This window comes from Crotalus tigris, unplaced genomic scaffold, assembly GCF_016545835.1.
Source record: "Crotalus tigris isolate CLP2741 ecotype Arizona unplaced genomic scaffold, ASM1654583v1 scf7180000018719.141741, whole genome shotgun sequence".
Classification (NCBI taxonomy): domain Eukaryota; kingdom Metazoa; phylum Chordata; class Lepidosauria; order Squamata; family Viperidae; genus Crotalus; species Crotalus tigris.
This window is the reverse complement of record NW_024097166.1, coordinates 94918-111351: the sequence shown is the minus strand read 5'-3', so window position 1 is coordinate 111351 and position 16434 is coordinate 94918. Positions and strand designations below refer to the sequence as shown.

Here is a 16434-nt window from a genome sequence, read left to right as displayed (position 1 = left end):
TAGCATTATTAAATACCACAGAGATTTCTGGTGAAAACAGATTATTTAGCATGGAAATAGAATTTATAATGCTTACTAATTATCTGTGGTAGAACCAGAATAATATCACCCTTTTATTTCTGTCTTTCAGTAATAAAGTATAGAATAAAGTTGATTTGCCACTATACAACATTGGTGATATTAAATTCTTTTTGTATTTCTTTATAAGAACATATGAACTTATTTTAAAATCAAGTTTGCCTTATTTCTCTCCATCTCCCATTCCCCCCTTCTCCTTTATTGCTTAAAGTGGGTATGGATGATAGATGAATTCATGTACTACATGAATCTCAATATCTAAATGCCAAATAAAAGCCAAATTGTAGGTTGACAACATATTTTTCCTAGTTCTGTCCTCTACTTGTAACCAGCCTTTTTAACCCAAATTTATATACTATTATTAACTACTGCTATCTGTAATTGTGTTGTGTAGACAAAAGTGGACTGATTCAGAATTAAATATATTAAGAGAAAATCTATTGCAATCAATGGAATTTAAGTTATTCATGGATTCAACTGAATGCAGAAACATGGAGTTACAAATTGTCTGTTTATGTGTCACATTTATTAGGTAGGAAAGAATAGCAGGTGATGTGAACAAGAAAACTGTGTCAATTGAACCGGACAAATTAACTTTAAGAGTAAAAGATTTATTTGCAAACAGAGCTTCTCAAGTAGAATTAATTTGTCATTGCCTTCAGTTTTCTTGTTAAAGGAAGACTATAAAGCAAAATGATCTTCAGGATACTGAAATCTTGACAGTGCTCATTTATGATATTCATGAATACATGTTGTTTAAAAAATATGTGTGCAAATCAGAGAAAAATAGAGAAAAAATATAAGTGATGTAACCATTTCTAAAAGGCAATTCAACTAGATTAGAACTGTTCACACGTGGCATTTTTCTCCTTGCCTGATTTTTTTAAAAAAATCAAACTTTATTTTAAAAAAACATATACAAACAGAAACAAACAAAGATAAAGAAAACAATCAGGTACATAAAGAAGGGCTTATAAATGTGATAATATTTTTTTTCATTGAACAATTGCAATTAAAGATAAAAATAATATATTCTATGTCATTTAAAAAACAGAAAATAAACTATGCAAAATTCAGATATCAGGAATAAACTGCTGTGATCAACCATGCTGAAATAGAATTCTGATACATTCTTTGAAAAAGAAATGAAAAAATAAACCTTGTAAAAGAATAAATAAAAAGAATAAAACAGTAAAACATTATTGAGAAACTACTTGCTTGCAGATTATACTTTTCCCATCCATTGTTCCATATTTGGCAGATGTGACTTCACATTGTTCTGAACAGATAATAATTTTAGTAAATAATAATATTTAGAATACAACAGACAAGCACTGCCACATATTTAACAATTGTCACTAATAAATATTTAAAAGAATCTGGATAGTGGATGTAGTAGTACTAGAAGACAAAAGAAGAGAAGATAAAGAACTGGAGAAGATAACAAAATACAAAGACCTGAAAATAAAATGACTGTGGGGCAAAAGAAAACAAAGGTATAACCAATTGTAACAGATGCCTTAGGTGAAATCTCAAAACATCTGGAGACCACTTGAATACCGTCAGCATTGAGAAAAAACCCATCAGACTTCAGAACTTTTTCCACCTTTAATGTAGCATATAAGCTGTATAATTCAGTTGAAAAAACAAACTGAAATCTTTTAGAGGGAAAAATAACAATAAAAATACTCTTTTTGATAGTGAATATAATACCAAATGCACTTCAAGGATATTTCAGTGGCTCTTGAAACAGAGATGAGCCCCGCCTCCTATAGTCAGTTAAGACTAGAGGAATAAAACTCACAGGGACACCTTTCTTTCTTCATGGGTAGCCCATATAGAGTGCATTGCAGTAATCCCACAGGGAGATAACCGGGGCATGAGTGACTATATGCAGGTCCTCATGATCCAGGAAAGGGCAAAACTGGCACTCAACACTTCAAAGGCTTTCCTAGCCACAACTGTCACCTGCTGTTTGAGCAGGAGTTGTGAGTGTAGGAGTGAAGGAAAACCTACACAAAGACCTGCAAATAAAATGACTGTGGGGCAAAAGAAAACAAAGGTAGTACCAATAATAGATGCCTTGGGTGAAATCTCAAAACATCTGGACACCACTTGAATACTGTCAGCATTGAGAAAAAAACCATCAGACTTCAGATTTTTTTTTCCACCTGTAATGTAGCATATAAGCTACATTGTGCATTGTGGGTCTATCTAGTTAGTGTAACCTCATTGATAACTAAGAATCGAAGGCCCCCGGATCATGAGGCCTCTTGACTGCACAGCCACAATCTTATGTGGGTTCAGCTGAAGCCTGCTGTCTCTCATCCAAATCCCTAAAATCTCCAAGCACTACTAGAGGACAGTTACAGCAACACTTGGTTCATCATGGATAGAGATGTAAAGTTGAATATCATCAGCATATTGATGAGACTTCATCCCATAATGTTGGAAGACCTCACCCAGCAGTTTCATGTAGATACTAAAAAAGAGCAGAGAGAGCACCCACCCTTTATGGCATACCACAAAGGAGCAGCCATGGACTGGACTATTGTTCTGATTAGCAGAACAATGAATAAATGGAAGGAGGAGCTAGCCAGGGTAAGAAAAGAGATGGTTAGGGAACACCTGGGTATCATGAAGTCTTTACGTCTCCAGGACCAACCTTGAAGGAACTTGTAGATGTCATCAAAGAGCCTCTTTCATGCAAATAGACATAGAACCAGAGAAATGGAGAAGAGCAAATGTTCAACAATTATTGTTCTTATCATCAACAAGGATTGATTTGATATAGACAAATTCTGAAACCAATTATTAAGAAATCACTTTGTCAGCACTCAGAAAATAATAAAAAAGATGTTGATCTAGAAGTTTGGGATAGATTGTATGGAAATAGGCAATTTTGCAAGCACTGTTTCAAACTACATATATTTCTAGATTATATAAGTCCTTTCCTAACACCTTAACTCAGTGGTTCTCAACCTTTCTAATGCCGCGACCCCATAATACAGTTCCCCATGTTGTGGTGACCCCCAACCACTTATACATCACCGGGTGCCAGGGGTGTGGCCAAAAAAAGGGGAAAAAAATGGCGGACAGCCTTGTTTGGCGACCCCCGTGAAATGGTCATTCGACCCCAAATGGGGTCCCGACCCACAGGTTGAGAACCACTGCCTTAACTGATCTTGAAGACAACTGGCAGTGAAGCCATTTCAACCAGGGGCCTATTTGGGAACTTCAAGAAGTGTCACTCACATCTGTAATCTCACATTCTGGGCTAACTGTAATTATTTTTGGACTATTTACAAGGTCTGCACCACAAAGAATTTTATAATAATCCAACATTGATGTTAACATTTTCACCAAAGCTTGCACTTTTTCTCCTCTAAGTCCCTTATATCAGGGACTTATATACCTAACCTCAGCTTCATGTTGCTTCTTCCCTCTCATTTTCTTACACAGTTAGGATGAGCAATTCTAATAGTGCTTATATTTTTATCACCATATAATAGCACTCTTATTGAAATCTAGTTAAATGTATAATCTAGTAAATTCACTAAAAAAAATTCTTAAAAAAAACATCCTTTCCAATGCAACCTTAATATAGCTTCCTTGGTTACATATATATATATAAACTTGAACAGTTAACAAAGATGAAATGTTTTCACTTTTACCACTATGAACACGTTATAGATTTATTTCTGAAATCAGAAATTAATTTCATGATTTTCATTATTGAGGTTGGCTTAATTAAAAATGTACTTATTTTATTGTCCTTTTCTAAATTAATTTATTATTTTAGAGTTTTTTACACCATTACATTTTATTGGTTTGTATTGTACATGTGGAGTTTTAATTTTTATGTTTTCCATTCCATTAATTTCAAATTTAATATTAAAATATAATGATGATTCAATTTAAGCATTAGAAGCCTGAAAAGCCTGGGAAAAGCTATGATCTAAGAAAAGAAAGAAAAATATGTTCTTTTGAGACAGTTAAACACATTTAGTCTTATTTCTATATAACATATTTTTACTCTATTTAAGAATCTTGCCAAACACTAGCATTAACCTGCACATGTCTGCTATTATTTTCTGTCATAAAGAAATCCTAGGATTTAATTCACTTCAGATATTTGCCAGATTTCTTGACTGTACCATCATGAATGCATGAATGAATACATCACTCTACTGCATATATGCATACTGTATAAGTATAAGCACTGTATAAGTGCTTTTTTATCTATCTGTATACAAATGAGAAAACAAGTATAGTATAGTATCTCAGATACTAACTAGGAGAAGACTCTAATTCTTCAAAATTCTTCAAAATATATTGAAACAATTAAAATTTTCTGGCATTAATGGTACAATATTTAGGATATTGTTGATCTTCCTCAATTTAATGCAATTATTAACCTGCTCTGTAATTAATGAGTTGTTGCACTCATTACACTGCACAGTGATAATGAGGTTTTCAATAAAATGAGACAAATTCTGAAAATACTTCTAAAGTAAATCCGCGCCCCCCCCCCATAAAACTCTTTTTATTTTAAAAACTGCCAAGTTTTAATTTCTGAGAATGTTGTATTGCTAGAAACTTGGCTATCTGGTCCATATAAAAACAAAACTGAAAATCCATGATTTGCATTGATGGATTGTACATCTACAAGGTAACTTCATTATCGTAAACTACACTGAGACTTATTTTCATAAATTCAGTCCATTATGCAATTGTTACTTTCCTAGAAGCACCACAGACAAATATAAGAAGTCAGCAGTTTTAAAATGAAGATGTTACTAGAAAAAAATGGCAAAATATTACCTTGTTTAAAGTTGCCCTCATGTTCCAAAATTTCTGTGATAGCTAGAAGAAATCTTATGTAATGATCTGCCATTCTTAAATCTCCTCCATTGCCTATCTACTGTTTGGGTGACTGACTTATGAAAATCTCTAAAAATTCAGGTATCATGTATTCATTAGTATCACCAATCCTGCTCTGCTTAAAAATTGGTATACTAAGATTATCAATATATTTATTTATGTGTTTATTCATTCATTCAATGTGTGGACCACTCAACTCCTGAAAAAAGCAATTCTCCAATATTAATATTTGACACAATCCTAATCATTCATTTATAGTCCAAACACCATATTAAAAAATATTTATTCAAACTTTGAATAAAAGAAAGCAAGAAAACAAGATACAGAATAATTGGTAAAACACATAGAGGTACCTTTATCAGAGCTCAAATGTAAATTATTGGTTGACCATTCCAAAATTAGATCCATAAACTCACAGTAATTTCTATTAAACAAAATTTGGCAACACTCCTGCTTATTTCTGTAGGCAGATTTCCTGGCAGAAAATAAGCAGATTTTCCTTATCTGTTTGGTCCAGATGATTAACAAGAGTATTGTTAAATAGAGGTTAGATTAGATATGAGACAACTTAACAAAACATGAAAAACTGATTCATTTAAATTTTATGAGCAGGGGCAGGCTTTGTAAAGGCATATAATTATACTTCCATATTGAACTATAAATGGCAAAATGATAAATTTAGCCTTTGGAAATGTTCTAAGTGGAGCAAAATATTGAGAAAAATAATTGGTTTGGCTAAAAGGATTTCTGTAGAGACCAAACAGAGCGGCGCCAGCCTTGTGTGCATGCGCAAGACACAAAAACGCTCTGTTCCTATTGGTTAACACTGTCCGGGTTTCTGGCCATATAAAAAGATCTGCGTGCCTTTTGCTTGGTTGTAGAAGGAGAATAAAGTGTTTGTTCAGCATCGCCATGTGTCTTCATCATTTGCATGCAAACGAAGGACTTAACAGAAATAATTTCTGGCTATATCCAGCCATCAATTTCTATGTATTAGTTTATGTACTTTAGAAGAATATGACTGTCTGAAAATCTGAATCCCTGTCTCGGAATCAATTTTATATAATTTACTTATTCTCAAAAGATAACACATTTAGGACATTACATTGATAATTACAGCACATATTTTTAAGGCTATAAATGACTAGAAGGTAACAACTAAATATTTGTTGTTTCAAATGGTTATTTTTTATATTCCAGTTATAACTAATCCTAATAACTCTGGCATTAATAAAACCCTATTTTTCTTTCCTACAATATGCTGCTAGCACTTGCAACTTTCTCCTTAGGTCTGTCTGAGTAAAGGATAGCATATTTGTCTCATCGGCATATAAAAGTATAGATGTAGACAGGTTTACTAGCATTTGAAGATGGAACTTTTTTTTAGATAATTTATTTACTGAGATTATGATGAAAGTTAAAGAAAAAGCAAATATACTTTCTGTCTGACTTTTTAATGAGTACTTCAGATATTCTGAAGAAGGCACATTGAACCTGCATAGTTGTATTTTCATATGACATAATGTTATCAGAATAATTGGCAATCTGAACTAGATGATAGTATTTTGCTTATATCCTTTTCCTTCAGATCACTTATCTGAAGGATATGCACTTATCTGAAGGATATGCACTTATCTGAAGGATATGCACTTATCAAATATTGACAGCTCTAAACTGTGCACTGATAGCCCAGATTTAAAGCTGACTTAACTTTAGCCAACACATTACTTTGGATCAATAAGTTAACAAAATTTCCATACATAAACTGGGAAAAAAATTTGAAGCATGGATGATAAATTGCAAATCAGTAATCAGGTGACTAAAATCTTCATTCTTAGCTGCCTGCAGTGGAGACTCTTGACATAGAAAAAATAAGAGTAATTAAAATAACTATATGTGGTAAAATATATGAATAATCATGTGAATAGCTCTTTTCAGAAAATGGTAAGTATGGAAGTATGAAAGGATAGTGCCCTGAGTATTTATGCACAATGAGTATATACATATATGTACACTGTGTCCCCAATGTTATCTATAGTAGAGGATTCTGCTTTTTTACCAAGTATAAAAAAAATTAAATATTCAGTATTTTTGATTTACAATTTTATTTTGTATATTAGTCATGACAAGTCAATTGATAACATTTCTTAGTTAATTGTATTCAGAAAAGTATTGTCTTTTAAACATTATAATGTTATAAATACCAAACTCTTTCAAACAATGGGTTATAAACTGCTTGCACGATGATCATGTAATTTTTCTGGATCTTTTCATTTCTTTTTTGTTATTTCTTACAGGTGAAATCTGTGCTTTTAAAATCCATGGACAAGAAATGCCCTTTGAAGCTGTAGTCCTAAACAAGACATCTGGAGAAGGTCAGCTTCAAGCAAGAAGTCCAATTGACTGTGAATTGCAGAAGGAGTACACATTTATCATTCAGGCATATGACTGTGGGACAGGGCCTAGTGGAACAAACTGGAAAAAATCTCACAAGTGAGTGACAACGAGGAGTGTGGGCTTTGGGATGTACACTTACAATTCATAGATCCTTTTAACATTCATAATGTTGCTAAAGAAGAAATTAAAACAAAATTCTTTTTCATAGGACTGTATGTGAATCTTTTTTCTTGTACTCTGACTAAGTAAAACTGGCTTCTTTAATAGTACATTTAGCTAGAATAGCAATTATTTTAAACAGACTCATGTCTGCAGATGTAATAGCTATATGCTTTCTTTTACCTATTAGCAAATGATCAGTTGCTTTTTGAAATTTAAAAAAGTTATTACTTAGTTTATATGTGCCAGATTATTTTGATTTCCCTTCATTTTTTGTGTGTAATTTGTAATATATACATCATAATGTAAACTGAATTTCTAATCATGTTGTTGTTAATTGCGAAGTCGTGTCCGACCCGTCGCGACTCCATGGACAATGTTCCTCCAGGTCTTCCTGTCCTCTACCATCTTCTGGAGTCCATTTAAATTCACACCTACTGCTTCAGTGACTCCATCCAGCCATCTCATTCTCTGTCGTCCCCTTCTTCTATTGCCCTCAATCTTTCCCACATTAGGCTCTTCTCCAGTGAATCCTTCCTTCTCATTAGGTGGCCAAAGTACTTGAGTTTCAACTTCAGGATCTGGCCTTCTAAAGAGCAGTCGGGGTTGATCTCTTCTAGGACTGACCGGTTTGAACGCCTTGCAGTCCAAGGGACTCGCAGGAGTCTTCTCCAGCACCATAGTTCAAAGGCCTCAATTCTTTTGCGCTCAGCCTTTCTTATGGTCCAACTTTCACAGCCATACATTGCAACTGGGAAAACCATGGCCTGGACTATACGCACTTTTGTTGGCAGGGTGATGTCTCTGCTTTTTAGTATGCTGTCTAGATTTGCCATAGCTTTCCTCCCCAGGAGCAAGCGTCTTTTAATTTCTTGGCTGCAGTCCCCATCTGAGGTGATCTTGGAGCCCAGAAAAATAAAATCTGTCACTACCTCCATTTCTTCCCCATCTATTTGCCAGGAATTGAGAGGGCCGGATGCCATGATTTTGGTTTTCTTAATGTTGAGTTTCAAGCCAACTTTTGCACTCTCCTTCTTCACCCGCATCAAGAGGCTCTTTAGTTCCTCTTCACTTTCTGCCATTAGAGTGGTATCATCTGCATATCTTAGGTTGTTGATATTTCTCCCGGCAATCTTAATTCCAACTTTTGATTCATCTAGCCCTGCCTTTCTCATGATGTGCTCTGCATATAAGTTAAATAGGCAGGGCGACAGTATACAGCCTTGCCGGACTCCTTTTCCAATTTTGAACCAATCAGTGGTTCCGTGTTCGGTTCTCACTGTTGCTTCTTGACCCGCATATAGGTTTCTCAAGAGACAAATGAGATGGTCTGGTACTCCCATCTCTTTAAGAACTTGCCACAATTTGTTGTGATCCACACAATCAAAGGCTTTTGCATAGTCAATGAAGCAGAAGTAGATGTTTTTCTGGAACTCCCTAGCTTTCTCCATGATCCAGCGTATGTTGGCAATTTGATCTCTAGTTCCTCTGCCTCTTCGAAATCCTGCCTGTACTTCTGGTAGTTCTCGATCCACATACTGCTGGAGTCTAGCTTGTAGGATTTTAAGCATAACTTTACTAGCATGTGAAATGAGTGCAATGGTGCGATAGTTTGAACATTCTTTGGCATTGCCTTTCTTTGGAATTGGAATGTAAACTGACCTTTTCCAATCCTGTGGCCACTGTTGAGTTTTCCAAATTTGCTGGCAAATTGAGTGTAGCACTTTTACTGCATCGTCTTTTAAGATTTTGAATAGCTCAGCTGGAATACTGTCACCTCCACTAGCTTTGTTGTTGCTCAGATTTTCTAAGGCCCATTTCACTTCACATTCTAGGATGTCTGGTTCGAGGTCAGTGACCATCTCATTGTGGTTATCTGGGATGTTAAGCTCATTCTTGTATAGTTCTTCTGTGTAGTTTTGCCATCTCTTCTTAATCTCTTCTGCCTCTGTTAGGTCTCTGCCATTTTGGTCCTTTATCATGCCCATCTTTGCATGAAACGTTCCCTTCATATCTCCAATTTTCTTGAAGAGATCTCTGGTCCTCCCTATTCTGTTGTTTTCTTCTATTTCTTTGCACTGTTCATTTAAGAAGGTATTCTTATCTCTTCTAGCTATTCTCTGGAATTCTGTATTCAATTGGGTGTATCTTTCTCTTTCTCCTTTGCCTTTCGCTTCCCTTCTTTCCTCAGCTATTTGCAAAGCTTCCTCAGACAGCCATTTTGCTTTCTTGCATTTCTTTTTCTTTGGGATGGTTTTAGTTGCTACCTCTTGTACAATGTTGCGAACTTCCATCCATAGTTCTTCAGGCACTCTGTCTATCAGATCTAATTCCTTAAATCTATTTGTCACCTCTACTGTATATTCATCAGGAATATGATTTAGTTCATACCTGAGTGGCCTAGTGCTTTTCCCTACTTTTTTCAATTTAAGCCTAAATTTTGCAACGAGAAGCTCATGATCTGAGCCACAGTCAGCTCCTGGTCTTGTTTTTACTGACTGTATACAGCTTCTCCATCTTTGGCTGCAGAGCACATAGTCAATCTGATTTCTATGTTGACCGTCTGGTGATGTCCATGTGTAGAGCCGTCTCTTGGGTTGTTGGAAAAGAGTGTTTGTTATGACCATCGTATTCTCTTGACAAAATTCTATTAGCCTGTGCCCTGCTTCATTTTGTACTCCAAGGCCAAACTTGCCTGTTATTCCGGTTATCTTTTGGCTTCCTACCTTAGCATTCCAATCCCCCATGATGATAAGGACATCATTTTTTGGTGTTAATTCTATAAGGTGCTGTAGGGCTTCATAGAACCGGTCAATTTCATCCTCTTCAGCACCAGTGGTTGGGGCATAGATTTGGACTACTGTGATATTGAATGGTTTGCCTTGGATTCGAATTGAGATCATTCTGTCATTTTGGGGATTGTATCCCAGTATTGCTTTTCCTATTCTTTTATTGACTATGAAGGCTACTCCATTTCTTCTGAGGGATTCTTGCCCACAGTAGTATACCTGATGGTCATCTGAGTTAAATTCACCCATTCCTGTCCATTTTAGTTCGCTGATTCCTAAGATGTCGATGTTCAGTCTTGTCATCTCTTTTTTGACTACGTCTAGCTTGCCTTGATTCATGGATCTTACATTCCAGGTTCCTATGGAGAAAAAATCTTTACAGCATTGGACTTTCCTTTCACCACCAGATATATCCACAGCTGAGCATCCTTTCGGCTTTGGCCCAATCGCTTCATTCTTTCTGGCGCTAGTAGTACTAGCCCTCTGCTCTTCCCAGTAGCATATTGGACACCTTTCGACCTGAGGGGCTCATCTTCCAGCGTCATATCTTTTTTCCTTTTAGTACTGTCCATGGGGTTTTCATGGCAAAGATACTGGAGTGGTTTGCCATTTCCTTCTCCAGTGGATCACATTTTGTCAGAACTCTCTGCTCTAACCTGTCCGTCTTGGGTGGCCCTGCACGGCATAGCTTATAGCTTCATTGAGTTACGCAAGCCCCTTCGCCATGACAAGGCAGTAATCCATAAAGGGATCATAATGTAAACTGAATTTCTAATCATATTCTAAATAAAAAGGCAAGTGTTTCTTGATTTAACAATGGGAACTTTTAAAGTGTTGGTTATATTCAGTATACATGGCAATCTCGGAATAATATTGTAGGAATTGCAATATTTAACATCCATGTAAGGGAAATAAAATAATAGAGAATTGCAGTGAAAACTGAAGTTCATCCAAAAATTAGTTTAAATAAGTAGTTCATTAAAATACATATTTTAATTCTATTAACTATTGGCAGGTCTTCAAACAAGATATTTTCTACCCATTTTTCATATTGAGATTGTATTATTTTTATCAACAATTCTTTATAAAATTTAAACATAAAAAGGAACTATCCATGCTACAGTGGATTTAGAAAATAAGTAGAAATTGAGAATTATAGTCTTTTTTTTTTTTAGAGCTGTGGTCCATATCCAAGTAAAAGATGCTAATGAATTTGCACCTGCTTTTAAAGAAGCATCTTATAAAGCTACTGTGACAGAAGGAAAGATCTACGACAGTGTGTTACAGGTAGAAGCCATGGATGAAGACTGTTCTCCTCAATACAGCCAGATATGCAATTATGAAATTGTCACAACTGATGTTCCGTTTGCAATTGACAGGAATGGTGAGTTCTTGACATTTGACACATAATGCATTTTTTGGACTATATCTTGAGAGATATCTTTCTATAAAGCATTTATTTTTCTATCAATGTTAGTGGTATGATGGCTTCTAATTTTCCTATTTTATCTTGAAAAAAGAAATGGCTTCAGTTGATTAGCCATATTTGTCAACCAACTGCAATCCACTTAGGACAATCCTGCTTAGAATTAGTACAACATTCTTTAGACTCTGCTATTCATTCTAAGTATCTACTGCATGTTTGTTTAATATTCAGAACTATTTTCTTTTTTTAAAATCACCTAGAGGATTCAATAAGAATACCTTCTTAGAGAAAATTAACTTCTAAGCAAGCTTTTCAGGCACCAGACTCCATTTAATGAAATAGTAAGAACAATATTTTTTGCAAAAAATATAATAATATCTGAAAGATTTTCATAGAGTATCAGTATATTTATCCAAAATAGTTAAAAATTCTGATGTCTCATATTATTGATAAAATAATGCCAATATTTTATAGGATTTCAATCATTTTAGATGTTTTTATTGTAAAACCTTAAAGCTGAGATTGTGTAGAACCTCAGCTATGAGATATTTTGGCCTTCCATGTTACATATACTTCATTCCCAATGTTCCTGATCTTTATTAACTGAATTAATTTGTTTATTTTTTTTCAGTGAGTTCATGTTTGAAGAGGCAAATGTATAATTATTTTTTTAAAAAATCCAGATGTCTTTTTCCAAGGTTGCACATCAACCTTATTTTTTCATTAATATATGATTAGTTACATTCTGTGTTTAAATTATTATGCCTTGAGTAAACAAATTTATTAGTTTTGCTGTAACAAATTATTTCCAGGGTGCTGGAAATAATGAGGATTTTTATTTCTGAAATTCTATCAGTGGCTCAAAATTATAAATTGAAAATGTGTGCAAAGCCTTTGTTTTTTCTTAGAAGCCATTTTATGTTGCACTGCTTTAGAGGAAGCAATTTCCCATATGACACTGACCTCTACCTCTATCTGAACTGCTTTTTCACAGTGCATAGCTCAGAGTCAGAAGATAATGGGAAAAAGTTAGGACTGGTGAAATTCAGATGGCAGTTAGAAACTATGTATTCGATGACATTAAAATAATGTCACAGTAATACAGTTATGTAAAAACATCTTGATATCATACACAGGTATGTAACTTGCCCTTTACATGTGATATATAATGGAGGTGCTATTATTTGCCCCACTAGGTGCTCTACAGATGTTGATATTGGTCCTCACATTTCAATAGCTCGATTGAAGGACTGATATTTTATATATTCTATGAAACAAGACATTCAATATAATTTATATTATGTAATAAAAAATTATTAGCCTAGTTCTTTGTTGAAAGGGTTCTAAAACAAAGTCTCATATAGCATACAGTAACTTCTAGATCATTTAAGTTACTGTAGTTTTTCATTTTCAAGCTTGTTTTTTTGAGCAATGCAAATATTTTATTGCTCAGAATTAATTCTGGACAATATTTATATTTTTTCCATTTTCTGGAATATAAATGCTCAGATTAGGAATTTTATGAAGAAATTTTACAGAATAGTAGGCAAGCATCTCACCTCTTACCTTTAGAGACCGAGCATCAAGGTGAATTTAGCAACAGTGAATCAAATCTGTGGATTTAGTGTTCAGGTCAAATAGTTCCTAAAGAACAAACAAAAAAAAAAACTTCGTAGAGCTTGCACAATGTATAATTTTCAGACCTCTGAACATTGAGTTTGGATTCAGTGCAAGAAGCTCCTGGACTTCAGGAAACTCATCACAAATTTCCTTGAAACCAATATGACTGAACTGTTATGCAGCCAGATTGATATGTAGATTAAATCTTCTGAGATATGATAGCATCATTCTATTGCCAAATTGATAATTCTCTTAATGGTCTTGGAAAGGGTTGACAACATTTTGTGGATAAAGGAGATACTCCTGTTGAAGAGACCCAATGTCTGGATGATTAATCCACATAATTTCTTCTTAAGGGTACTTTTCTAAAGGGCAGATGGACTTTGGCTATGGACAATTTGATCTTTATAAAAGTGTTAAGGTTAGGGTGGTCATAATCCATATTGGATTCAATGACACTTTGAAACATATTGGGCAATTGTAAAAGTCAAAAATAAGTATATAGGTAGAGACTGTAATCTAGGAATATGTGCCATGTTAGTATTCTCTGAAATATTACTTGCCAATTAGTCAAGCATAGTTTATGAATGCCAGTGTGTAGATGAGACAGTATCAGGAGAGATGGATTTAAATTATTCAGCACTGGGGATGTGTAGCACAAGTCAAATCTGTCAAGACAAATGGACCTTGAACTGAACTTCTTGTACATATCATCTGAAGGTGGTGAAGCTGGTTTTTACATATCCTTGGAGTCAACCAATTGTTATATTTAGTTTATTCTCCAGTACAGGAGATGGATAATCCACGGATGGGTTTTCTCTGTCTGCCTGCTCTTGAGACCAAGTAGCCAAAGCTTGACACGCCCCCACTTCCTGTGGAGTCCATTCTTAACTTGGTCTCTGCTCGAAGAAGACTCGTTTTGGCGTGGCTCTCAGCTTATCAGGTTAGACAAGAAATCCATTGATTGATTATCCCTTGATAATTGGCTTCCCCTTCCAAAAAAAAAAAAAAAAAAAATTGCCACCTATAGGAATTTAACCACAAAATTTTCTGGGGATCAGTCCTGATCTCAAACCTAAAATTAAAAAGGGGATTGGTGGGGAGGGAAATTTCCCCACAGATATCAGCCAGCCCCAGGGCTCTGGGGGGTGAAAAGGGGGGGAAGAAGGCATCAGCAGAGACTACTTGCTGAACCTTTTCCCCAACCACTAAGTTTTCCTTGGGATCATCCCTGATCCTATATTAAAATTGAAAAAGGGGGTGTGGGGGGGAAACTCCCCACGGATCCCAGTCAGCCCCAGGGCTCTGGAGGTGGAAAAGGGGGGGGAAGGCATCAGCAGAGACCACTTGCTGAGCTTTTCTCCCCAACCTTCCAAGGGATTTTTTCCTCAAATTGGGGGAAAAAATAACAATCTCCAGGTCCGGATTCAAACTTGAATTCGGATCATCGGAGATTCCCTAGCAGCCCAGGGCAACCGCGGGCGCCATTTTAGTTGCCGTTTTCAAACAACAAAGGCAATCCCTGACTGGGATTCCCTTAAAACGTCACAGCGCGCCAAATTTAAATCCCCGGGCACAAGCAGCTTCTGGGAGGCTGCGGAGCTTATTTTCAGAGGGAAACGAAGCACAGGAAGGGAGTAAGCCCCAACCAAGAAACGGAGGCTAGAGAACCCTCCTGGGATCCGCAAAGCCCTTTTTCAGGGAGAAACAAGCTGTGGCTGCCATCTCTTGCCAGAGAAAGGCAAACCGAGCTTAAGGAAGCTCTACATCATATCTGGAATCACTGATAGAGGCGGAATAGGAGCACACAACCAGCGCTCCACCCCCGATACACACATATAATAATAGGACAAAATATAATAATAATAAAAATAGATACATAAATTTTAAAAATAATAATAATAATAATTAAAAAAAATTTTTTTTTAAAGCTAAAAATTAAGCGACTGCAGGGCCAACAGGCCTAAAGACAGAACACACAATATTATCATCATCACCATTATTGTTGTTGTTGTGATTATTATTATTATTTTATTATTGTTGTTGTTCCTATTATTAGTATAATAGTAATAGTATTAATAAGAATAAATTCCGCTCTAGGTGACCGCCATTTGATACCTGCTGTGTATTAAGTCAGGCCTACAGACCCTTTTGAGGTCGCCACTGATATTTTTTGCCTCCCTTTTCCTTTTTCTACTGGTGCACGTTGCCTGGTCACCTAAGGCCTCCGGGCGGAACCCAAAGAGTGGTTCCAAACGTGCCTTCGGTACCTCCCTCAGCTACCGTGACCTTAGCCCAGAGAGAATATTTTTGTTGTGGTCGGGTGATCAGGGGAACAGTCCTGGTACTTGTTCCAATTTCGCTCCCGCCAATACTTGCCTGCCTGAGCGTCTTCTCAGTTTTTCTGGGACTGCTCAAGCGGAATGGAGGGACCCTCGTTGCCTCAATCCATGAGCACGACCCCTCCATCTCCCAATTACGGCTGCAACACACCTTCTGACCAGAAGGCGGCAGGCAAGTGCAAAGCGAAGACAAAACACTCGCTCAAGAGGCCCTCCAAGTTGGCGGAAAAGCAAGCCAGCCGTAGGCACCAGGCCCTGGAGAAGGAGTTCTCCAGAGCGCAGAGGCAGGCCCAATTGGAATTGGTTCAAATAGCGGCCACCGAGATGGAATTACCATTGGGTCCATCCACATCAACCCAGAGCGCGTGGTCCATTCCAGGAACACCGCAACCACTGGATCCGCCATCTACATCAGCCCAACAAACAACCACGGCGGCAGGCACAACCACTGAGTCCAACTCTCCACCTGCGGTCACCACACCCAAAGGTAATGACATAGGGGACATCTGGGCAGATGGACGGCTAGAGGCCCTATTAACCAAAGTGGTGGACCGAGCCCTAGCACAGCGCTCCACCCACCACGACCAGGGGCCCTCCATCTCAGCCATGCCACACTCGGAACTCGCCTCAGAGTCCTCAGGCATTCAGGAACCCATCTCCCCGGCCCAGTCCTCCATGAGTGGTTATTCTTCACCACAAGAGGAGGATCAACCTGGGATCTCTATGTCAGAGGATGAGG

At 36.5% G+C, this 16434-nt stretch overlaps 1 protein-coding gene across 1 annotated transcript in view; it reads left to right on the top strand.

The window, feature by feature from the left end:
- Positions 1-7243: 7243 nt before the first annotated feature.
- The window catches only part of LOC120313599 (calsyntenin-2-like), a gene marked incomplete at both ends in the record, with an annotated part of 99651 nt that continues 90460 nt past the window's right edge, over positions 7244-16434 (top strand). The window contains 2 exons of the mRNA XM_039355669.1: positions 7244-7455; positions 11483-11691. Coding sequence (XP_039211603.1) covers positions 7244-7455; positions 11483-11691 — 421 coding nt within the window. The remainder of the gene's footprint in view (positions 7456-11482; positions 11692-16434) is intronic.